Here is a 21563-nt window from a genome sequence, read left to right on the forward strand (position 1 = left end):
GTGGCTCGTTGGCTAAATAGATCTGTAATTAATAACTATTTTCGTGACTTGTTAGGAGGAAAATAGCAAACCCAGCCATTCCAGTACTTTCCAGACTGATTTCGATATACTGGTATAGCAAACAGTCTTTCCTTAGGGTCTGACAGGAGGTAAAATCACAGCATCTGGTTATCAGTTGGTCAGCTCTTGTATTCTGACGGATCAGGGAAATGGACCACGGCGGTTAACCAAGGATCTGACTTTAAAAAAGAGAATAATGCAACACCGGCTCGAGGGCGAAGAGCGCCCTGGTCCCCACTGATGCCACTGCCAGGGAAGGCAGTGCACCATCCTCCGCTTGGCAGTCAATGGAAAGGTACATAAATAAATGCCAATGGCACCGTTCCGAGTTGGACAATTCACGACCCAATGGCCTTAAGCAACTTTGCTATCGTTGTTATTGTATTAGTCTGCTGCCTGGCATCCGTCGCACTTGCAGCAGCAATTCTTCGCCCATGGACTCCACAGCCAGCTGATTGTCAACGGCTGAACTTGTCCCACGAACAAGCTGCCTATATGCGAAGTGTGAGGGAGACAAACCTTCGCCGGATATACCTTGCCTTTAACGGCGACCGGCCACAACGGCAAGATACCGATGTATTTGATACCCTATGGCAGCTCTATTGGGGGGTTCTGACGTTACTGACAACATCTTGTTCTAGATGGAGATGCAAAGCCTGCGGTCTGGAGGATAGTCCGCGCATTCGCCCCAGCCAGTTCATGCGCCGTGTTCCGTATCGTGTATCCGTGCCAGTGGGTCGAGAGGTGGATGAAACATGCCAATGAACCACTGAATCAGTGTCACCAGACTCAATCCAGGATAAGGGCATTCCTTGATTCAGACCTCTGCAAAATGATCTCCACCAGGGGTTCGATCAGGCCGTTTTTTTCGGGATTAGTCGTGGAAAGGCCAAACCGCAGATCCACGAACTAGTGGCGGACTATACGTTATTTGGTTTGAAGGTTATCCGAATGGGACCATGTATTTTTAATGAAGAATTTAATGACAATTGATTTACTTTTGGTGAGCCAGCTGGTCCGCACGAGGATCGATTGGACCTGCCTCGATGCGCAGGTCAAGCGGCCGAGACATCATGGATGCAACCCTAACAGAGGGCAAACAGAATTGGGGCGAGGAGGCTGAGCAGGATCTGGACGGACGAAGCCCTCCAGTAACGATGGCCAAGCTGAACCATTTCCTCGTGGCGCACCACCGGAAGGAATATGGCCCATGTCCCACTTTTCCATCGTATCTCGTATCCCCAGTGTGCGGATCTGGGGCTGAAATGTGGAACATCAGATCGGGCACACCAGGCAGCTGTATACAATGCAGGGGACCAATTCAAAAAAATGAGGTAACCCAGGGCTATTTACTGATTCTAGATATTCTTATTGGTATTCGAGGTTTGAAAGTGAAAGTCTTGTCAGGGACTCTGGTGCTGCGCCTCCACAGGCGTGCCCGGCTGTCCAAGAGATGAGACATGGCGCAGGATTCGTACCTGGTGTCTCCACTCATTAGGCAGATAGATACTTTGATACATATTACTAACGTTCATAACTATTCTCCTTCACCACATATCTATTATCCGTATCTCGTGTCCATCAGCATCTGAAATGGCAACCCGGAGACCACACACCAAGTCCCGACTGGGCTGTCTTCGATGCAGGGAAAAGCGCACCAAGTGTGACGAAGTACGGCCTACTTGTGGCGCCTGCGCGAGGTACAATGTACCGTGCATTCTACGATCACCAAAGGCCTCACCGGCGCGACAAGCATCAATAGCAGCGACACCCGGAACAGGTGGGACCCAACCGAGGTCCATGCTGAGCATTTGGGAGTTTGAGCTTCTTCACCACTGGATTCTGAATGTGGCAGAGTCCTTTGCAGTCAGCCCAGGCTTCAATTATTTCTGGCGTGATCAAGCTGTCCAGTTAGCCATGCGGCATGACTACTTCCTCCATATGATCCTTATACTGTCTGCCCTGCACCTGGGCCTCACCAACAATCCTAAATTTACCGAAGAATATCGGGAATTCATTCTCTGCGGCTGCTCCGACGCCATGAGCGGGTTTCAGAAAGAAGCCGCCAATATCGAGACCCTAAACCTCGAAACAGTGCAAGTAATACAGGCCTTTGCTTTCCTCGTCTCCATTTACGTCCTGGCACTGGCGCAATTTGATCGACCGGAATGGAATGAGGACACTGTACTAGATGAAACAATCCACATCCTCCTCCTGATCAAGGGACATGTGGTGACTCGGAGAGCAGCCGGTCTTTCACGCCGAGACAAGGCATTGGACAAATACCGTGAACGGGCCCAATGGCTGCGGGAAGAAGACACCCTAGCCCAGCCGGAGGGCTACGCAGGGGATACAGATCTGGTGAACGCGGTCAAAGGCATACAGTCACTCGTGGACGCGTCTGGCGATAATGAGGCTGTCCGCGCGACCAACACTCACGCAGTGCAGGTATTCAGCCAGGCCATGTCGCTCAATTTGAATTTATATCTGCGACCCTTTGCATGGCCGAACCTCATTCAAGATGGCTTTCTAGATCTTCTGAGGTCGCGTAACCCCGTATCCCTGGTTATCCTAGCTCACTATGCCGTTCTACTCGGACAGTGCAGCGCTCAGTGGTGGTGTGGGAACTGGGGCTTGCGGATGGTTGAGGTCATTGCGTCGTGCTTGCCAGATGCCTACGCTGCGGCGGTCGTGTATCCCCTCCAGACGTTGGCAAGAATTGCAGCTAATCATTAGCCTGAGTGCATTTACTTGCTGGCTTCTATTCTGATACACTGCATACCTCGGCGCCGATGCTCTTATACAAACAGAACAATCACCTAAAACCCAGGCACAGCCCTAACAGCAACCCACCCGCAGTTAGCATATCGTGGATTGAGCAGGGGGCGGGACACTTCCTTGAGCTTCATTTCTAGTACTGTACTATATACTGTAGTTGATCCACGGTTAATAGCTAGTAAGATACACCATGCCAAATTGCGGAAACAACAGGGCAGTAATTTTGCTGTTAATAACATGCCCCGTCTGTAATGGGCAGCATAATAGATATCATCTATCCCTCCCAGCCCCCCATATGTTATCAGATGGCCACTGCTGATGGTGGACAGTTACCGGTGGAGACAGCCAATCACGGGCCACAATCGCCTGACTCATTCGCGGGGTTCATCTTGTCCTTCATTTAATCTCACATACTGCTGGTTATTTGTCCCGTCATTCTATTATGCCTCCAAGGAAACGGACTAGACTCAGCTGCGTCAGCCAGATACAAGAAAAGTCTATCGAAACAGAGAGTGGCCGTCGCGAGGCCGAAAAGGCGTTCCACTGCAGTTTCTGTACCAGGGCCTTCCATCGAAAGGAGCATCTACAGCGACATGAAAGACTGCGTAATACCCCTGTCTCTTTATGAACTGCTTTAACTGACTTGTATAGATACTAAGGAGAAGCCTTTTCGGTGCACAATCTGCCCTGCTGGGTTTGCGCGAAGGTATATCTCCTTCCATATACGCCACTCCTAAAAATGGGCTGATTAACAGCATAATAGAGATCTCTTGGCTCGTCATACTGGCCTGACTCACGAGAAAGCCGAGGCTCCTCATGGGGATCCGAAAATAGAGAATTCAGGTTACAGTGCCTCCCCATCCCCGTCCGGTGCTCACCCAGAAGGCCAGAACCTTAGATCACCATCCACATCCAGAACGACAAATCCAGAAGCTTTTCAAGGGCCAGCTGGCGTTGTTCCTGACCATGGCGCTGAATTGCTTTCACACTCAGCACCTGCTTCAAGTCACCTTACGTCGTCTACCCCTACACTCGACGTGGGACTCGCTGAGCAGGCTAACAGCATAAGCGACTTTGATTTATTCATAGACAGTATAAATGGGACATACGATGGTGATCTATCGTCGTTTTATGTCGACCCAACACTATTACAACTGGCCCCATCTGGACTTTTTCCTACTTTTGAATCACTTCAACTCCAGGACTCAGATACCCAACTTGGTGTATCAAATAGAGTATACGCTCCAGAACCTCGATTCTTTGACGAGTTCACATCTACATTACCTTCATTTGAGCAGTCCCACGAAGCAAAAGCGAGGAGAGAGCCCCAGAGAGTCACACAGCGGGACTGGGACTGTCTCTTTACCGAAATCCAACATTTCAGCTCGGTAATTCCTACAGAATTCTTTCTCCCTTCTCGGCACACTATGACCCGGTATATTTCTACCTACTTTGCTGGGTTTCACCGTCACCTTCCTTTCATCCATTTGCCAACATTCTCCACTGCGAAATGCCCTGTCGAGCTGATCCTGTCGATGGCAACGATTGGTGCGATATCGGCATTCGAGAATAACAACGCTGTTATGCTATATCGAGCTGCATTTGCAATTTGTAACGAACGGCTTCGTCAACGCAACGAGCAGTGGCATTTCATGACATTCCAAACTGAGCAGTCAGCTCTAGAATGTCCAGGGCCCAAAGAGGCCATCCCTGACGTCCCTCCCGGTGAAACAAAACAACCAGAGCCAGGCCGCGAGATGGGACACGAGTCCAGATTCGACCCGCTTCCCCTCGCGCAGGCATTACTTATACTTATGGCAATGGCCACCTGGGGAAATTCAGAAGCTATATACGACGAGGCCATCGGGATTCAGAACATTTTGATCAACTACTTGAGAGCCGAAAAGCTCTTAGAGCGACGACTATCTGGAAGCCCCGAATGGGATGTATGGATCAAAGAGGAGGGCTTTACTAGGACTATTGCGATCATTTATTGCTTTTTCAACTTCCATACAATCATCTACGATCTGCCACCTCCTCTTCTTAACTCGGAACTCGAAATTCGTCTACCTTCACGCGAAAGGGATTGGGAGGCAGACAGCGAGCAAGAGTGGCAACAGGCTCGCAGCAAACATGATCCAGAGCCTGACTTTCAATCAGCGTTCGCATTGTTATTCTCACCACAAACGGAAAAGGCTTGTCAACAGCACTGCTCTTCCCTGGGTGGCTACACATTGATTCTCGCCCTGATACAGCACATATACTTCCTTCGATCACTAGCAAAGTGCAGATCAGGAGACCAAACAATTAGCCCCGAGGAGACAACCAGCATCGAGCGAGCATTGATAAACTGGCAAGGCGGATGGAACCAAGACCCAGAATCATTCCTAGGCCCGGGGAGTCCCCTCGGCCCTATATCCTTCAACTCAACCGCCCTGCTCCGCATGGCTTATATCAGGCTTAATGTAGATCTCGGCCCGTGGCGCGCTCTGAACACCCATATCCCGTATGAGATTGCGCTGTCCATGTATAATAGTCCGCCTCCACCGACGAATTCCAGGATCACCCGCGCGGTCCTCTACTCCGCGCATGCGCTGAGCATCCCTGTCAAAATCGGGATTAATATCGTTAAGCACAATCAGGCGTTTTCGTGGTCTCTGCAGCATTCGCTCTGTGCGCTTGAGTGTGCGTTCATTATTAGCAAGTGGCTGATTGCTATACAGCCTGATGTGACGGGAGGGACTATGGACGAGGAAGAGGCGAGGTTGCATGCGTATATAGTGGATATGGCGACTGAGGCAGAGGCTGGAGGGGAAATGGATTCAGTGTCTTCTGCTGACTTGTGCACGAGGGTTGTTCGGATTTGGGCGGTGATATTCAGTGGGAAGGCGCATTGGAATGTGGTACGGATGATAGGGAAGATCTTGGATGCCTATGCGAAGATCCTGGAGTGTGGTGTATATAGAGATAATCAGTTACACTCAGTGACTGCTAAATAAAGCTGTAGGAGTCTTTGAGAATGAGTTTCTCCTTGTTTCTCCAACTACCGTAAGTGTGTCACCCAATATTTCTCCAAAATGCCAAGACATCCGCATAGTTAAGTATGAGCAACTCCCCGTCCTGCTATCGACTTCTGTCTACACTCTGTATTCTGAGATTTGAATACCTTCAAGATGTCCTCCCCATCTCCAATCAATGCTGCCCCTCATATCCAACAACTTCTGTCGCAGTTGCACAAAATCTCCCTCGAGCAAGAAGCCGGCATTTCAAAAACAGGAAAAGTCTTCTCGGCAGATATTCTCGGCGACCTCGAGGATAAGCAGTCCAAGACCAGTCCAAGAGATGACTTCGATCGCTTGATGCTCGACAAATTCATTGCCCTGGACGAGGATAAGTGTCAGTTCGTTTATCAACTGATCAACGCCACGGGTGCAACCAATGTCGTCGAGGCAGGGACGAGTTTCGGCGTCAGCACGATTTACCTCGCTCTTGCTATTGCCAAAACCACGGCTGCTACTGGTAAATCGGGCGTTGTAATTGCGACTGAAAAGGAGAGTGAGAAGGCGGCGATTGCGAGGAAGTACTGGGCGCAGTGTGGGCCTGAAGTTGAGCAGCAGATTGACTTGAGAGAGGGCGATTTGCTCCAAACTCTTCGAGACGGGCTACCGGAGGTTGATCTTCTCTTGCTGGATAGTGAGTCTGTCTTTATTCTCCTTTCCAAAGCCCTTGCTAATTAAGCAGTCTGGTCGGCTCTGGCTCTGCCCACGCTCAAGACCGTTCTACCGCGCCTTAGGCCAGGCGCTGTAGTCCTTACTGACAACACTATCTCGGGGGCCAAGGGTTACGCGGATTTACTGGCTTATTTACGAGAACCTGCGAATGGGTTCCAGAATATGACACTTCCTTTTACCAATGGGTTTGAGATGAGCGTTTACCGGCCAGATGGACGCAACTAATTCTCATTTCCGTTATAGATACTAAACCCAATCAAGTTCTAAAGTATACAGACTGTAGAATGGAAAGGGATGTGTCTATACCTCTAAGGCCTTCAATTTCTTCTGTTACCAAGGATAGTCACTCTACTGTATTCATAGACGAGATTGATATCGAAACCAGTACCGCTGTCAATAGAGTATCTACTTCGTTACCTCCTCGGACCCAGACCCCGGACTTTTCAATTCCCTTGCTCCCATGAACTTGATATGGATCATTCCTTCCATACGATCTCCTGTCATCGTTCAAGGAGTGCGGACTGTATGAGTCATTGCCTCAGTGGAGTTAGTTTCCACCGCACTACTTACTGCAGGTGGGCACTTCGCTGATCGCCGGCTTTCCAAGATTTCCCCAAATCTAAGCCCAGTGGGTCGTTTCCGGGTTGGCATTTTGGAGAAGCACTGTCACGTCTGGGGGACTGAGCTCAGAATGAGCGTCGAGAGCTGAAATGGAGCCTAGGTATCTTATCTGATCAGTAGGTAACCAATGCTGGATATGATTAGCTTCCTGTTGGAGAAGTGTCTTGGAATATGTGACCCACACCCGGAACGAGACTGAATCCAGACCCAGGGCTACCATTATAAACTACCCCACTATTTCCTACGATGCCTCGGAGATCAATCCGTTATAAATTCGGCGCGGGCTCGCTTGCCACTGGATGTATTATTTATGAAGATATACTCAGCATGTCCTCTTCTTTCTCCCGCAGCCGTTCAACACCCTCTTTATTCCGATGGAATCCATCGCGGCAGATATTCCAGGTCTTGCGCCAGAGCCAGAGACAGGCGCCTCCCTGGTGGAATTCACAAAAGTCCTCGATACAAATATTGACACAGCCAACTTCGACATCCAGCTGGGTGCCAGCCTTTTTACACAGTTCCCAGAGCCCTGGATATGACTCTGGGCCATTTGGCTCCATTCCTACATAGACCCTACCTGCGTCTATTGTCTTGGCCTTGTTATAGAACGGCACGGCTAGGTAGTCATCTATCACAAGGCGCTTCAGAGGCCGCCTTCGCTCGGCGACCACGGCCTGGAACTCGGTGTTCGGGAAGTACATATCCACTTCATCGACCCAGCCGGGATGTATGACCAGGGTGTCTAGATTCTCGGGGATAGTGTCTTTCAACCGGAATGGCGCAAAGCGCTCTGGCGTCATGCCGTCCAGGAGGATGCTTAGTTGGGTGTCGAGTCGCTTCAGGCGTGGGAATTCCCGGAGAGAGCCGAAATGGCCTGGAGGCGGTTCGTCGTCCTGGTGGACTTTGTAGGTGATTGCTAGCTCCTCTAAACTCTCTCTATACTTTTGTAACGCGTCCCAGATGTCGGTGACTAATATCACAGGAGCTTCTTCTTCTTTCTGCCGTGTAATGGGATTGCGTATGTTGTGATCCCAGTATAATGAGAACGAAGCAAGGGACTGTGGCAGGTTGACAAGGGCTAGAAGATCAGTAGAAGAGCGAGTCGTCGTGGCCAATACCACGACGCGCAACTCCTTGATCCGGCAGGTCCGACCATTACTCTTTGCCAGAAGCGAGGCAATCCCCTGTGTTTCTAAGCCATACAGAGCTAGCTTGCGCAGTCCGGTAAAGTAGAGACACGGCCATATATCGTGCATTCTTAACGCCGGCTCAGGCCAGTCAAGAGAAACATCTCTACCCGGCCCGTAGACCGGAGCCTCACCGAGCAGATACAGACTCGTTAAGTTTCGCAGACAGGGTAGTTCGCCATCCTCATCCTGGCACCGCAGTATCTCCTCGAACACACTCCTCAACACGGAAAAGTGCTCTGGCAGATGCAGATAAACCGTATCAAGATTCGACAGGCAAACCAACAACAACACCACAAGCGGCCGACTATCTCTCTCCACCAAAGGCCCGGGGTCAAGCACCTTCGCCTCTAGCACATCACCGCTGGTAAAGACGCTCCTCAATGCGCAGCTCATCAGCTCAACCTCCTTTTGCGTAAACTCAACATTATCTCCACGAACAAGTTCATCGTGGGCTGCAACACCCGGATAGAACCCGAAATTGCCGATACTCACGGCGCGCACCAGCTGCGCGATTTGTGGGTTCGAGATGGCTGTTCGCACGAATCGCCAGAGCGAGGTGTATGAATGCCTCGCGCCATTATGCATATATCGGGCGTAGAGCGTTGGGAGAAGCAGACTGTGCCATTGTCGGTTTACCAGAGTGAGTTGGGCGAGGTGGGGGATGTTTATTCCTGCGTGGAAGTCGTATTCGCGTTCTGTGTTTTCGGCTTGGTTGGCTGTGTCGATAGGAGGTTGTAGGGCGAGCGTTGTTACCTCTGTGAAGAGCTCGAGGGGGAGAGTGCTTGGGTCGGGCATTTGGTCTGATGTGTGTTGTTGGAGTTGAAAGTAAAGAGGGGGATCGGCTTAAGATTGGAGAAGGCGGCCAAGCTGATCTGCGGGTTATCGCCCATATTTACAAACTGCATCGCCTTCCTATCAATGTGTTGGGCTGCACCGTGATGATGAGCGAAGAACAAGGAGAGTTAGTCTGTATTTTCTAGATATTGGTATGATCTTTAGAAGATTACTATCAGAAATAGTAGCTAATTAACTAGGTTAGCTCAATATTATAGTACTTAATACTTTCATGTATTCTGTTTTAATTCTGTCCCTATGGCTCTCAGCAGATATAACTTCACCATGGAACATAGTGATGATTATATGCCATATTTTGATTTTCAGTCTATCCTTGTTTCTCGCCACCTAGCTTCCACCCTCTGCATGTTTTCCTCTGGGAACGCACCAGGGCCTGGACGCAGGAGATATCATGTGTATTGTTCGCCGCCAGGCTTCCCCGTGTTGTGCTCTAGAGTATGCCCTGGTGTTAAATCTAAGCTTATCTAGGCTTGAGGAAGTAAAGTTGCTTGTCTTTTCCATATTCTTAATATGCTCAGTTGTTCATGGTCACTAGCCTAGTTATCCTTAAGTCATCCTTAGCTTTGTTTAAGTCCAATACTTGAAATCCTGTGTTATGCATTAAACAAGGAGTTTAAGATGTTCCGCGTTCAACACTCCAATACATCCACTCTCATACGAGTCGTTCTCCAACCACTTCATTTGGCACCATACTCTCTCGCTATAATAGGCCTGTTGCCTATTTCGGAGTCGCGGAATTTCCTGTAGAGTCAAAGCTGATCAGAAACTCTGCAAACAGTTGAAATCCTTCACTTATCCGCGGCGTACCTGTCTCTTTACCAGTCACCTCATTTCCTCTATTGTCCGGGGATCTTCCGCTCTTCTTCCTGTTTTGTCTTTCAGCACTAAATTTTTGCGTTGGCTCTCCATCCACGGGAATAACTTACATCCTGCGAGTGCCGATTGAGGGAAGGTAAGCCTATGATAACTAAATAAAGCAGCCTAATTGAGGGTGATTACATCCTGAAATTATTCATATTTGGAAAGTTAGATCATTCTTCATGCTCATTTAGGGTCAACAACTCACGTTCTAAGAGCCGTTGGAATATGCAAATCTCATCAGTATCCCGAGCCAAATAGGCAGGTATCTTGGACTATCTCACACACTTAAGGAGTTTAACGTGATATATATTAGTCTTTGGCAGTGAAATTTCCATTTTTCCTGACGGTCACTCACAATCTTCACAACACGAAGGAGAGGCAGCTCTTGTTACTAAACATCCAATACCGGCAACTAGAATTATAAGGAGTCTGCTCACAAACTATATAAAAGGAAGTGTCAGGTATTGACTCAGCACTGAGATATTTTGAAGAAGTACTTACTCGCTAGAGAAGTGATACACCATCAGTACTGTTAATAGCACCCTAACCTAACTTCAGAGGAAACGTACATCCTTGAGTTGAATCAGAAGTCAGTGTGGAATAATCTCAGATAAACTGGATATACTTACACTCTGCAACCCATTAAGTGTTATACAGTTAGAAAGGCCGCCCTAATAAAGACTCCAGCAAGTTCGGTTCGAAGCCATAACACTCACACACTTAATTCAAAAACGTATAAGCCCTTGAGTTATTATACACGGGGAGATGGCTGACTTACAAACTACCCACAGGTAAAAGTATATTATTAGAGGCAACGTCAACTGATAGTGAGTTTCCACAGGCAATGGGAATCACTCACAAACTAGATGGTGAACAGGTCAAGTCATTGATATTGAAAATATGTTATGGACGATTACTTACAGACTGGAATTGTTAGTTATGGATCGATAAGCATTCTCTTCACCCAGCAGATGACTTACTCCCTGTTTCGGCAGGATAGCGCAATTTTAGCCCAATGTCTGTAGATGAATAGTGCTTTGGAAGTGAACGTGCATACATTTTGTTTTGCAATGTACCAACAGATGGCGACAAACAAGGTTTTGTTCTTCATATGCTCAAGGCCTCAGTAGCAAGCAACGAGCGAACTGAAAGAATCAGATAAAGGTGGGGGAAGGACTTTGAACTAAAAGGCATCCTCGGTGACCTTGGTGCCTGGAGGCATCAGATGACAACAGGGTTATCGTGGGTCTTTTGACTTGTCATCCAGATATGACGTGTATTAACATTACTAGTTGGACCTAGATAACCACTCATTTGCTCCAACCGATGGTTCACCTTAACATGCTTGGAATAAAATTCGTCCATTAATGACTCGACAGATCCATCAATGTTTGCACGCATTTTCAACATCAACCCTCCCAACAGCTAAGGTATCGATTTTTTACGAATATTTTGAACCTCTCCTAGAAGAATGGGTCGGTATTACTGCGTGCGGCCACAGTATGACTTTGCAGTCTGGACCTGTGTATTATATGATCTGGAACAATAAAGATAACTAGTATATTATACGAGGGTAATTAGGCTCTTTTTGTAACTAATAGTAGCTATATTAAGTAGCTACCTGCTTCATTTCTTTAATCCCTATAACTAAGCTATAAAGAACGAGCTTAGATCTTGCGCCATCCAGCAACGGGCATCGTCAAGATGCCAAACAGCACTGAGCGCAAGCATGTCCCGTCAGCGGGCATCAGGCAAGCCTTCGCGGTGGCCATGTCGGCCATGTACTCCAAGGAGGTCCCTCTCTATGGCAAACTGCTTAGTCTGGTTGGAGAGACGAATCAGAGAGTACTTAAGAACGAACCTGAGCTTCGCGAAAAGCTCGCCGCTACCGACAATCTCGACAGAATCCACTTGGAGCGTCACGGAGCCATACGAGTCGGCCGGCCAGACGAGCTGAGCCAGCTGCGGCGCGTCCTGCACGTCCTGAATATGCTTCCTACTGGATATTATGATCTCGCATCGGCCGGTGTCCCTGTGCACGCGACTTGTTTCCGAGCACCTGAAGCTTCCGAGCTCTCTAAAAATTCTTTTCGATTGTTTGTGTCCTTGCTACGCCCAGAGTTGATTAAGTCGGATGACCTTCGGCAACGCGCCACCAGGATTCTTTGCCGTCGGCGTATATTCTCCGATAAGATGTTTACTCTGCTGGCCATCTACGAGTCCAACGGTGGCCTTGTCGAATCTGAAACCGAAGAGTTTGTCGCCGAAGCAACGAGCGCCTTCCAGTGGCACACCTCGGCGGCAGTATCTCTTGCCCAATACCAGGAGATGTCATCTGAAAGCCCTATTCTGGCAGACATTGTTTCCTTCAAGTCGCCGCACATCAACCACCTAACCCCACGAGTACTGGACATTGACGCAGTCCAATCAAGCATGCGAGACTGGAACATACCCGTGCGCGGCCGGTATCTTCCAGAGCAACCTGAACAAGAACGGCGACAGCGCAGCCGTATACTTGAAGTCCAGTAACGCGGCTAGCAAGCGTGACTTTGAGAAGGCTCTCGGCGTAGACGTGGCAGACGAGATGGTGTTGTATCAGAGAATTCAGGAGGAGAGCATCGTGCAATGCAAAGCATGGTTTAACAACGCATAGGAAGGGTTGCTTACATCTTCTTTCTGTAAAACAAAAACATTTATCTAGTTATTTCTTACATTTTCGATTTGTAAAACAAGTCTTGAGCTTCCGGAACAACGGCATTGTCTAACTCTAAAGGAGATGACTGTGCTGAAGGACTGCGGGTGGAAGTAGAAGGACAGGCTAAATTATCTATTTATCCTTAATAACCTTGAGACTGAACTCCTGGAGAAGCTCTTCCACGAGATCCGGGACGCGCGGCTAGCGGAGCTAGAGTATTACATACACCATATGAACCTCCAGATATTCACACCTGAACTGTTGAATTGTACCGCTGTTTGGATGGGCAGTATGGAACGGCCGCTAGAACACAACCGCAAGCGAAAAATAGGATTGGTAAATAGTGGCATCGGCTTGATAAGCAAAGGCAACTCGGTACTCATGAAAACCTGTCACAGGTCCTCGATTTACAAACTTAAAGAAGGTTGCTCTAGTTATAAAACCAATGGAATTGCGAGACAAGGTGCCGGCATTTGTATATAATGGACAGCAATATGCCGGGACAAGCTTCGTCCAACAAACATAGCGTCCTTCTATCTTGGCATGCCAATTTATTACTTATATTCTCTGTATATCTGTAGGCCACTTTATCTCATCGCGTCGACCATGACCAACTTGCAGCATTCGCCAGTCATTGCGCTCAGCGACCAACGCCTGTGGTCTTCGTTAGAGCTGCGCAGGACCAGCAGCGTATCAGCGCAAAACGTGGTCGTGTTGATTCCGGCCTTCTGAATGGCTGATACTAATGAGGGTGGGAATTCCCTGGCTCGAATCGAATCCAAGCAATTCCAGGATCCCCACTTTCCGCTCGTATTCTTGAGACCAGAGGTATCAAGCACCGGGTAAATTTGTCTGTCGGAGAATTCATGGGTCGCATTCATGGTGATCAAATAGGGTCCCACTGACCCGGGCTGTATCCGGGTTATATCCGGCTATTTCGTGGCACTGCCTGCATCCAGTCGTCGACATGGAGCGCCGTCTCAGTCGGACTTCCGCCTAGTGCCCCCGCTGCCTCCATGCCTCATACCACGCCGCGTAGTCGTCCCGAACCGCGTCTGCGGCTGACACACGTCCAGGCCTCTCTTCGATAATGAGGACCATCTTTCGGATCCCGTCAGCATCGACCACATGCTGGGTGATACTTCCGTACCGAGTTGCCGAGGCGCGGTGGAGTGATGGTCGGGGAGCCTCTTCGAGATCGGCCATCCGATGGCTTGGTGCTCCTTTGGGATTGTAGCCGTATGCTTCTTCATCCTCGCTGAGGAAGATGGGCTTTGTGTTGTAGAGCTGGGCTGTTGGCAATTGTTTCAGGTAATAATAACAGGGAGCAGCACTTACTTGGACTACCAGGCCTAGCGCGAATGTCATTGAGACAACGGCGCCGAGCATCACGATGATCGCGGCATCCGAGTCCGGGAGGTGGATGTGCCGGGAGTCGTTGGCCATTTGCTGAGTCGCTGCAAAGGCGTCGAGGGCAGTGAAGCACCGGCCGTACTATTGCCATCTCTTATCCAGTTGCCTCTCTCGTGGGAATGTCATTCCGACAGGGCAGACCCACCGCAGATGTTGAGCTCCGGTCTTGGACCAGACGGACTGGCGAATCAGAGGCCGTAGATTGCCCACGGGGTCCAGGCACAGACCAGCAGTCGAAGCTTCGCTGCTCGCGCTTCTTACGTGCTTCGGCCGGTCAATCTCGTCCACGAATCGCCCGGAGCAAGCCGTCCCCATCTGCCCCATCGGACTTTTCGGTCGAAGTCTATTTCTGCCTTGGATCCTGGCAAGGCTAGCTGGGAGAAGCAATTGGTCGCGTGCGCAGTTAAGCTGCCATCGCCGTTATGAAGACAGCTGTCCCCGGGCTGTCAGGCAGGTCTCTCTCTTCTCTTCTACAGTGTAACTTACTGTGCTGCTAAAAGGACTGCCAACATGACCACTTCATGCTGCTACCCTGCTGGATCCAAGCCCTCCCTCGCAGCCGCAGAGTCAGACTGTGATGGCCGCACAGCACTCCACCTGGCAGTCCTCCACGGCCAACCCGACACTCTCCGCAGCCTCCTCGACGCCGGAATGTCTCCCTCAACCCCAGATACCAACGGCCAGACTGCCTTACACCTCGCAGCCCAAGGCTCCTCCCCGGAAATCGTCGACCTCCTCCTGCAGACAGACAAGAGCGGCGCCTGCTGTTCCGCACGCGACAACCACGGGCGCACCGCCGTCTTCTACGCCTACTCGAATCCCTGCCTAGACGTCCTCGCGCGGTTTCTGTCTTATGTCCCCGCCTGCGGTACCGGGTGTGCCCTGACACCGGAGATCGTTCTCCAATCGAGTGCGAATATAGCTGAATCGAGTTACTTTGCCAAAGCGCCTTGTGGATCTGCTTCGGCGACGACGACCAAGAAATACTGCTTCAAGTCGTAGTTGGCTTCTATCGCATCTCTCTATCTGGTGATGCTATTCTCTTATTTCCTTCGCATCGTTCTTTGGATCGGTGCTTTGCAGATATCGCTGCTCTCCGGCTCTTCGCCAGAATCTACCACCCGTTGAGTTACGACTAGCCCATTCTCATTTGCACAAGAATCGGCAGATCGGGTTCGGTAGGAGCGCTAATCACCCACCTGGGCTTGTGTGCCCTGAGTACTACACCCAAGAGCTCTCGTCGAGCCAGTGTGGTTGGTTGATGGGGAGGGAGAGGCGACTGGCGTTTACAAATTGATTGAGCTGTATACCCGGGATATTGGACTGTATTTACTGCACTAGGCGAGGATTTGTTCGTAATCACCTATAATTAAGCGTGCCATTTTACCCATTTTACCAGTTTGACAAGGAATATAGCCATATATCCCTTAATTTACCGCGGAACTTGAAACAGAATGTGGTTACGGCAGATACTCTACCTGAGACATAGTGTCTGCCTGCTTTGTTACTACGAGCGTGTTCCCGTTCGGTGATCTATTGGGGAATAGTCTTTCTGTTTCGATTGTCATACCCGGATGCGAGCAGATTTCGGGATCTTGTACGGAGAACATCACAAGGTACACACTCCACGGAATGCGCGAGTCAGTCCATGGCCCAAGAGTGGGAGCCGAATCGCAAGATACTCCTACTTAGATGGGGTGGGTGAAGAATCTACTGTAGGTATTTCTGTCCAGACTTATGGATGTGCTACCCACTGCGTTGTGTTACTGATGCCGCTACATAAGTCTTAGTCCATGGAGGTAGAGTGATCTTTATTGACATATATTCTGTACAGTTTCTTAGGCGAATGCGCCGCTGTTACTGCCCGGCTGTTCTAGCGAGTCAATGAACAAGTCAGGTAGGCCGTGCAACTCTCCATAACCAGCCCCAGTCTTCCTCCCGATGCACATTTTACTTGTCTGTAGATACTGCTCTCGGAACGCCTTCCATATGCTCGAACCATCAGGGCGAGGGAAGAAGGGGTCGTTGTTCAAAAACGCCTTGACTGCCTGCTGCACGCCCTGTTCTTCCATGTCCATTGTGCGAACCAGGTCAAAATCGAGTAGCCAGATTGAATGTTGGCCCAGGACATTGGACCATTCCCTTTGTAAGACTGTTGTTTTGGCGTCGTTCGGTGCGGCAAGAACAAACTCCACATCATTCCCATCTACCTCAGCATCCCAGTGCATTACAGCCAGAGCTTCTGCCATACTCTGTGCATACCCGGTGATATCACTTTCAGAGATCCCAAGTTCCTCCATCTGGTCCACGTGTAAGGGGTAGTTGCGTAGAGAAAATGCTTGAAACCTCGATGCCCTTTTTGTATGGTGTCGCCGTCGACCCAGGTATGGCCGGATGAGGCAGTCTCGATTTGTCTCACTGTCCATGATCTCTCGGACTAACTGTGGTGGACAATACCGTTCGGTAATGAGTCGTCTGACATTCTCTGAGATGGGAGGGATTCGTTGCGCGTGGATCATATTGCACGGCTCGTATCCGTCTGGGAATCGATCGAGGTTGTCGTGCCACCATTTACTCGCCGGAGTGAGAAGTCCGTGGCAAATGGGTATTTGAATCTGGGTCATCGAGGATTTGTGATCCTGTATACGCTGGTGCATGTTGTAGTCGTTTAGCAACGACCTGTCTGGACCGCCGTCCTCGCGCTTGAAGGCCGAGCCATGATCCCCTGCTGCCCAGACAGTGCCGCAGAAGCCAACGCCGATGCGCCGTAGCTGTGCGTTGGTATCGCTCATTTGGATCTGAGTAGACTTTTTGATAGATATTGATCAATATTCTGTAATGTGGTAGATGTATGAAGGGAAGAAATTTTTTGGAAAAAGAAGCCTTTTGAATTACACGCGACTTCGCCTGTGACTCAGGGCCCTGGTCGGATTATAATAAAGGCACTCTCCCATTGGCTTGGAATGAAACTCTCACTGCAGGTTTGCCTGGGCTGCCAGAACTATATTTGCAAACTTAGCGTAGCTAGCTTATAGCGACGCCCGATAGGTACCAGCACCCAGGAGGTCTTGGTGTGCTATTCCACGGAGCTTGTGGTCGGTCATGTAGAAGACAGACAAGTATAGTATGGCTCCAGTTGGTTGATGACAAGTTCTAGTAAAGTAGGTGTGGTTATGAAACTACTATATCAAGACTCTTTCTATGATGATGCCTGCTTTAGTGCGCTTTCCGATATAGTTTCAGCAGCTGAACTAGGTAGATTGGCCCGATTGGAGTTTGACGTGCCTGCCTGGCCGGGTTTGGCCTTTACATATAAAGTTTGACCTGAGGTGGTTCCTGGACCCCTGGCCCTTGGAAAGGTACATCCGAAGTGTAAAATCGGTGGCCAGATACCTATAAGGTTCTTCCTCGATCGGTTAGTCAGGGACATGGCAGAGGAAAGGACAAGGAATCCCTGAACCCGCAAAGGGAAAGTTTTCACAAGCCTATGTTGGAAGACACCCTGTTGTCAGCGGGTTATATTGTGGAAGTCTCACCTCGGGCCGCAGCTTTTAAATAGAATATTGACGCCATCGATAAGATAGACGGATAAGATAAGGAACAATGTGCATTATTCAAGCAGTGGATCTCATTGGCACAAGCCCCATTCACGGACTCACGAACACTCCCCACAGTCAATCTTGCAGATCAGCCACGAGCCAAAAACTCCCTAAAACATCATCCCCTGAGTTTCGCGATGCGAGATTCTTCACTCCAATGGCTGGCCAACTGAAAAAAAAGTACCTCTCCCCCCCCAGAAATACACGCACTGGATATCTATACTAAAAATTGCAGAACCCTAAGTGCCGGGATAGCACACATCAACGTGGGACCCTCGCACACGCCGTTCGACGTGCACCTGGAGCTGCTGTGCGAGTGCTCCCCCTATTTCGACGCCGTCTACAAGGACAGAGCCCGGTCAGGCGTCACCGAGGGTCCTCCCGTCATCTTCCCAGCCGAAGACCCCGATGTCTTCGCCGAGATAGTCAGTTGGATGTACCGCGGCGCGCTGTCGCCGGATCTCGAGTCGCGGTGCCAGGTCATCTTCCTGTTCCAGCTATGGGTGCTGGCGGGGAAATTCCAGATCAGCCCGCTGCAAACAATGGCACTGGAGATGAGCGAGAAAAAAATCGCGAATAATAAGAAATCGGTTCTCAGCGCCGCGACCGTCAGTTATGTCTATGCGCGCACCGACCAGGGCGCTTTGCCGCGCCAGCTGGTTGTGGATGCTTGGGCGAAGAGCGCCACTGTGCTGGAGTATGCGCGCCAGAAGGATACCTTCCCGCGCGACTTTCTGGAGGATCTCTGTGGGAAATTAATCGCCAATATGGAACTTACGCGAGAACCGACGCCTGTTGAGGGCCGGCCGCCTGTGCCGCTGCAATCACCGCAGCGCAAGTCTATACACAGGTCGAAAGACAGTTCACCTGTGTCTGATGAGGGTCAATCTTGGAAGACGGCAGAGTCGCAGCAGAAATCTAAAGAGGCGCCTACAGCGGAGAATTCTGCGAAACTTGCGAAACCCGCCGAGACAGAACAGCAGCCAAAACAAGGGCAACTCTGGCCCCCGAGATCGTCATCTACACAGCCGCCTGAGCCTTCAGAACGAGTTAAGCAAGGGCCGCCTCGATCTGCGTCTTCAGGCGCAAGAAGGGGCCTAAAGATCGCGAATCTCATGTCGCCAGAGCAGATGCAGGAGAGGAAGTACAAGGACCCGAATCGTTTGGGCGCGTCTTCATCTGCATCTGCGCCTGGCCGGTATACGCAAGAACGGCCTGGAGAGAGCAAGGACAGTGGGGCGGAGAATAGTGAGAGCTCTTGAGGTAAAGGTGGACATATTCATTTCGAGTTTGTATAATATTTCTGCATATTTTCGGCATAACACTGTACATAGCGCTAGATAGTTTAATAATTTGTAATTCTATCGGACCAGTTGCCCCTGACGTCAAGAAATCTCTGCTCCACTTGCTAGTCGTAACCATGACAAATTATGGTTATTACCCATTAGGGCCCATATTACTTATCTCAGGCGCGCATAAATTAACCCCCAACGAGCGTAAGGCTGAACGCTCGGCGAAGAATTACAAGGCGTTTGATGTGACGCTGGAAAATCTTTCTCGTCACAGTGGCAGGCTCAGCTGAAAACGTCCAAGTCTCTTGGTTTCAGCCGCCAAGTGTGCAACGCCGTGGTATCCAATCTTAATACGAACACTCTCCTAGTGCTTACTCCCGTACCATAAATCGAGTGACCTTTTAGGTATCTTGCCACGACAGGTGGATGTTGAATGCACTGTTGCGTTGTGGTGAGTGCGATTTATATAAGTCCACCAGATGCCAGTACTCCTCGTAAGGCCTGCCCTACCTCCGACCCCAACTGCACCAAAGAAAAATACCTGTCAACCACAATCTGAATGGGCCAAAAACCCTCAATCCCCCAATCTGGGAAGAAAATCCAAGTGATAGGCGCCGGCCTGCCTCGCACCGGAACGGCCTCTTTCAGCGCTGCACTATCCATCCTGTTAAACGGCCCCGTCTACCACAGCGGCACGCAGATCACACTCGGGCCAGGGTCGGAGATAAAATCCTGGATACAGATTCTCCGTCTCTGGGGTACAGGACAGGCCGATGACCATAAATCCGCCCTCGCGCTTATGGAATCTACCTTGGATGGATACGTCGCTGTCACTGATTCCCCCGGTGACCAGCTCGTCCCGGAACTGTTGGAGATATACCCCGATGCGCTTGTTATTGTGACGACCCGTGATGCGCAATCGTGGGAACGGAGTATGAGTCAGGTTGCGGGTCTTGCGACGCTTTGGTTCCTGAGGGTGGTGTTATTGCCGCTTCCTGGGATGAGGTGGTTCGTGGATTATACCCGGGAGCTGGAGGTGCTGTGGACGAAGGCCTTTGGTGTCGACAGGCCAAATATCGGTGTTTATGAAAAGCATCTGGAACGGTTGAAGGAGGTTGTTCCGCCGGAGAAATTGCTGTTTTTTAATGTCAAAGATGGGTGGGAGCCGTTGTGTGGGATGCTTGGGGTGGAGGTTCCTGATGTGCCGTTTCCGAGGATTAATGATTCAGAAGCGATTGATAAGACGGCACAATATCATATTCAGAGGGGTCTCTTACGATGGGGGGTCGTCGTTGCTGTTGTCGGTGCGGTTGCATGGGGCTTCCGGGGATAATGCTGTAATCGATATATCAATATACACCAGTGCAATGATAGACAAATAGTTGGGATAATTGTATTCCCTCCAGCAACGATAGATGGATATTTGATTGGCGTTGGTTCTTCCAGCACTTCAGCAAGGCGGAGACGAACCTGCATGTCTGGTTGGATAACAGCAGCCCAACGTGACGTGTGAGGGGGCTGAGTCTTTGCAGGACAGCCTCGTCCCGCTGTATGAAATGCTCCCATCCGTCTCTTTGGAGTTTTTTCTTTCTTACTTTCTTCTTCCTCGGGCGCATAACGCAATGGTGGAGCCGTTTGGAATCGCATCTCTCAGTATCGAGGCGTGCAAAGCGCTCGTCTCGTACTGCGATGGCTGGCGTGCCTTTGATAGTGAAATCGACAGTGTTAAAACGAAAGCTGAAGGGCTCCTATCGACACTCCAACTTCTCGACAAGTTACTGGCCGGGACCAGTGCAGTTCATCCGATTCTCACCGCGGATATTGAACTTAAAATGTCTCAGGTTGAGGCCAGGATAACAAAGGTTTGCCAGCAGGTTACCAAATGCTCTGTCATTTCACAGAGCAGTGGAGTGGAGCAAAAACTGCGAGAGACAGCGAAGAAGGCGAAATATCCGTTTCGCAGAGATACCTTGAAAAGTGCGGCGAATGACTTGCAGGATATCCAGATCAACCTCAACACTGCATTACTAGCGTGAGACCACTCTCTGCTGCGACTAACAGGTTTAGTCCTATTGACTCTTGCGGTGATAGATTGCAAATACAGCAGACGGAGTCACTACGCAATATCGAGGTGCAAGGGGCTTCAATAATCACCACGGTCAACCAAGTCCAGTCAAGCCTTGATACTATGGTGGGCACCGGATGATAGTATTGCAGGCATCTTTCAATTGACCGCAGCTCCAGCAACTCGTAGTGCAAGAACACTCTATTTCCTCTGAATCACGGCTTCAAATTGCGTCGGAATATCCAGCACAACGTCGACCTACATCCCACAGGAACCGAAACGCCGAAACAACGAAGCGGGTCCGTTTTGCAAGTCGCTGGCTACGGATGTCAGTTGAATTGATGATTTCTATTGAAAACGGGACGCAGGGCTTTGCTCTGTCCCCTACACTGCGGTTTCGTGG

At 49.9% G+C, this 21563-nt stretch overlaps 10 protein-coding genes across 10 annotated transcripts; 7 read left to right on the top strand and 3 right to left on the bottom strand.

Moving 5' to 3' along the window:
• Positions 1-1653: 1653 nt before the first annotated feature.
• ASPVEDRAFT_136953 (Zn(II)2Cys6 transcription factor) lies at positions 1654-2796 on the top strand (the record flags this gene model as incomplete). Its single annotated transcript, XM_040807343.1, has 1 exon — positions 1654-2796. The coding sequence occupies one exon, from the start codon at positions 1654-1656 to the stop codon at positions 2794-2796; it is 1143 nt and encodes a 380-aa protein (XP_040670920.1).
• Positions 2797-3280: 484 nt separating this feature from the next.
• On the top strand, positions 3281-6794 carry ASPVEDRAFT_31565 (uncharacterized protein; the record flags this gene model as incomplete). Its single annotated transcript, XM_040810499.1, has 6 exons — positions 3281-3443; positions 3490-3544; positions 3602-5793; positions 5846-5886; positions 6012-6531; positions 6580-6794. 6 exons carry the CDS (start codon positions 3281-3283, stop codon positions 6792-6794), a joined length of 3186 nt encoding a protein of 1061 aa, XP_040670921.1.
• A 216-nt stretch (positions 6795-7010) lies between these two features.
• Positions 7011-9447, bottom strand: ASPVEDRAFT_834435 (uncharacterized protein). Its single transcript, XM_040817390.1, has 2 exons — positions 7373-9447; positions 7011-7320 (listed from the first exon to the last, which is right to left on the bottom strand). The coding sequence occupies exon 1, from the start codon at positions 9173-9175 to the stop codon at positions 7499-7501; it is 1677 nt and encodes a 558-aa protein (XP_040670922.1). The 5' UTR covers positions 9176-9447; the 3' UTR covers positions 7011-7320; positions 7373-7498.
• Positions 9448-11800: 2353 nt separating this feature from the next.
• On the top strand, positions 11801-12734 carry ASPVEDRAFT_153432 (uncharacterized protein; the record flags this gene model as incomplete). The annotated part of the gene is made up of 1 exon (XM_040808350.1): positions 11801-12734. The coding sequence occupies one exon, from the start codon at positions 11801-11803 to the stop codon at positions 12623-12625; it is 825 nt and encodes a 274-aa protein (XP_040670923.1). The 3' UTR covers positions 12626-12734.
• A 921-nt stretch (positions 12735-13655) lies between these two features.
• ASPVEDRAFT_834531 (uncharacterized protein) lies at positions 13656-14476 on the bottom strand. The gene has a single exon (XM_040817392.1). It carries the CDS (start codon positions 14235-14237, stop codon positions 13788-13790), a length of 450 nt encoding a protein of 149 aa, XP_040670924.1. The 5' UTR covers positions 14238-14476; the 3' UTR covers positions 13656-13787.
• Positions 14477-14780: 304 nt separating this feature from the next.
• Positions 14781-15113, top strand: ASPVEDRAFT_94673 (ankyrin repeat domain-containing protein; the record flags this gene model as incomplete). The annotated part of the gene is made up of 1 exon (XM_040818767.1): positions 14781-15113. A coding segment is annotated over one exon (333 nt), but the record flags the coding sequence as incomplete, so codon positions are not given.
• Positions 15114-16042: 929 nt separating this feature from the next.
• Positions 16043-16996, bottom strand: ASPVEDRAFT_31571 (zinc finger protein; the record flags this gene model as incomplete). The annotated part of the gene is made up of 1 exon (XM_040810500.1): positions 16043-16996. One exon carries the CDS (start codon positions 16994-16996, stop codon positions 16043-16045), a length of 954 nt encoding a protein of 317 aa, XP_040670926.1.
• A 964-nt stretch (positions 16997-17960) lies between these two features.
• ASPVEDRAFT_86531 (uncharacterized protein) lies at positions 17961-19065 on the top strand (the record flags this gene model as incomplete). Its single annotated transcript, XM_040817862.1, has 2 exons — positions 17961-17983; positions 18039-19065. 2 exons carry the CDS (start codon positions 17961-17963, stop codon positions 19063-19065), a joined length of 1050 nt encoding a protein of 349 aa, XP_040670927.1.
• A 307-nt stretch (positions 19066-19372) lies between these two features.
• ASPVEDRAFT_44692 (sulfotransferase family protein) lies at positions 19373-20502 on the top strand. The gene has a single exon (XM_040813112.1). It carries the CDS (start codon positions 19655-19657, stop codon positions 20426-20428), a length of 774 nt encoding a protein of 257 aa, XP_040670928.1. The 5' UTR covers positions 19373-19654; the 3' UTR covers positions 20429-20502.
• A 215-nt stretch (positions 20503-20717) lies between these two features.
• On the top strand, positions 20718-21301 carry ASPVEDRAFT_86533 (uncharacterized protein; the record flags this gene model as incomplete). Its single annotated transcript, XM_040817863.1, has 2 exons — positions 20718-21127; positions 21187-21301. 2 exons carry the CDS (start codon positions 20718-20720, stop codon positions 21299-21301), a joined length of 525 nt encoding a protein of 174 aa, XP_040670929.1.
• Positions 21302-21563: the final 262 nt, after the last annotated feature.

The sequence above is a fragment of the Aspergillus versicolor genome, assembly GCF_001890125.1.
Source record: "Aspergillus versicolor CBS 583.65 unplaced genomic scaffold ASPVEscaffold_8, whole genome shotgun sequence".
In the NCBI taxonomy this organism is placed as follows: domain Eukaryota; kingdom Fungi; phylum Ascomycota; class Eurotiomycetes; order Eurotiales; family Aspergillaceae; genus Aspergillus; species Aspergillus versicolor.

Bases quoted from the DNA above. Each gene is read 5' to 3' on its own strand.
- ASPVEDRAFT_834531 (XM_040817392.1), bottom strand. From the start codon at position 14,237: ATGGCCAACGACTCCCGGCACATCCACCTCCCGGACTCGGATGCCGCG.
- ASPVEDRAFT_834435 (XM_040817390.1), bottom strand. From the start codon at position 9,175: ATGCCCGACCCAAGCACTCTCCCCCTCGAGCTCTTCACAGAGGTAACA.
- ASPVEDRAFT_44692 (XM_040813112.1), top strand. From the start codon at position 19,655: ATGGGCCAAAAACCCTCAATCCCCCAATCTGGGAAGAAAATCCAAGTG.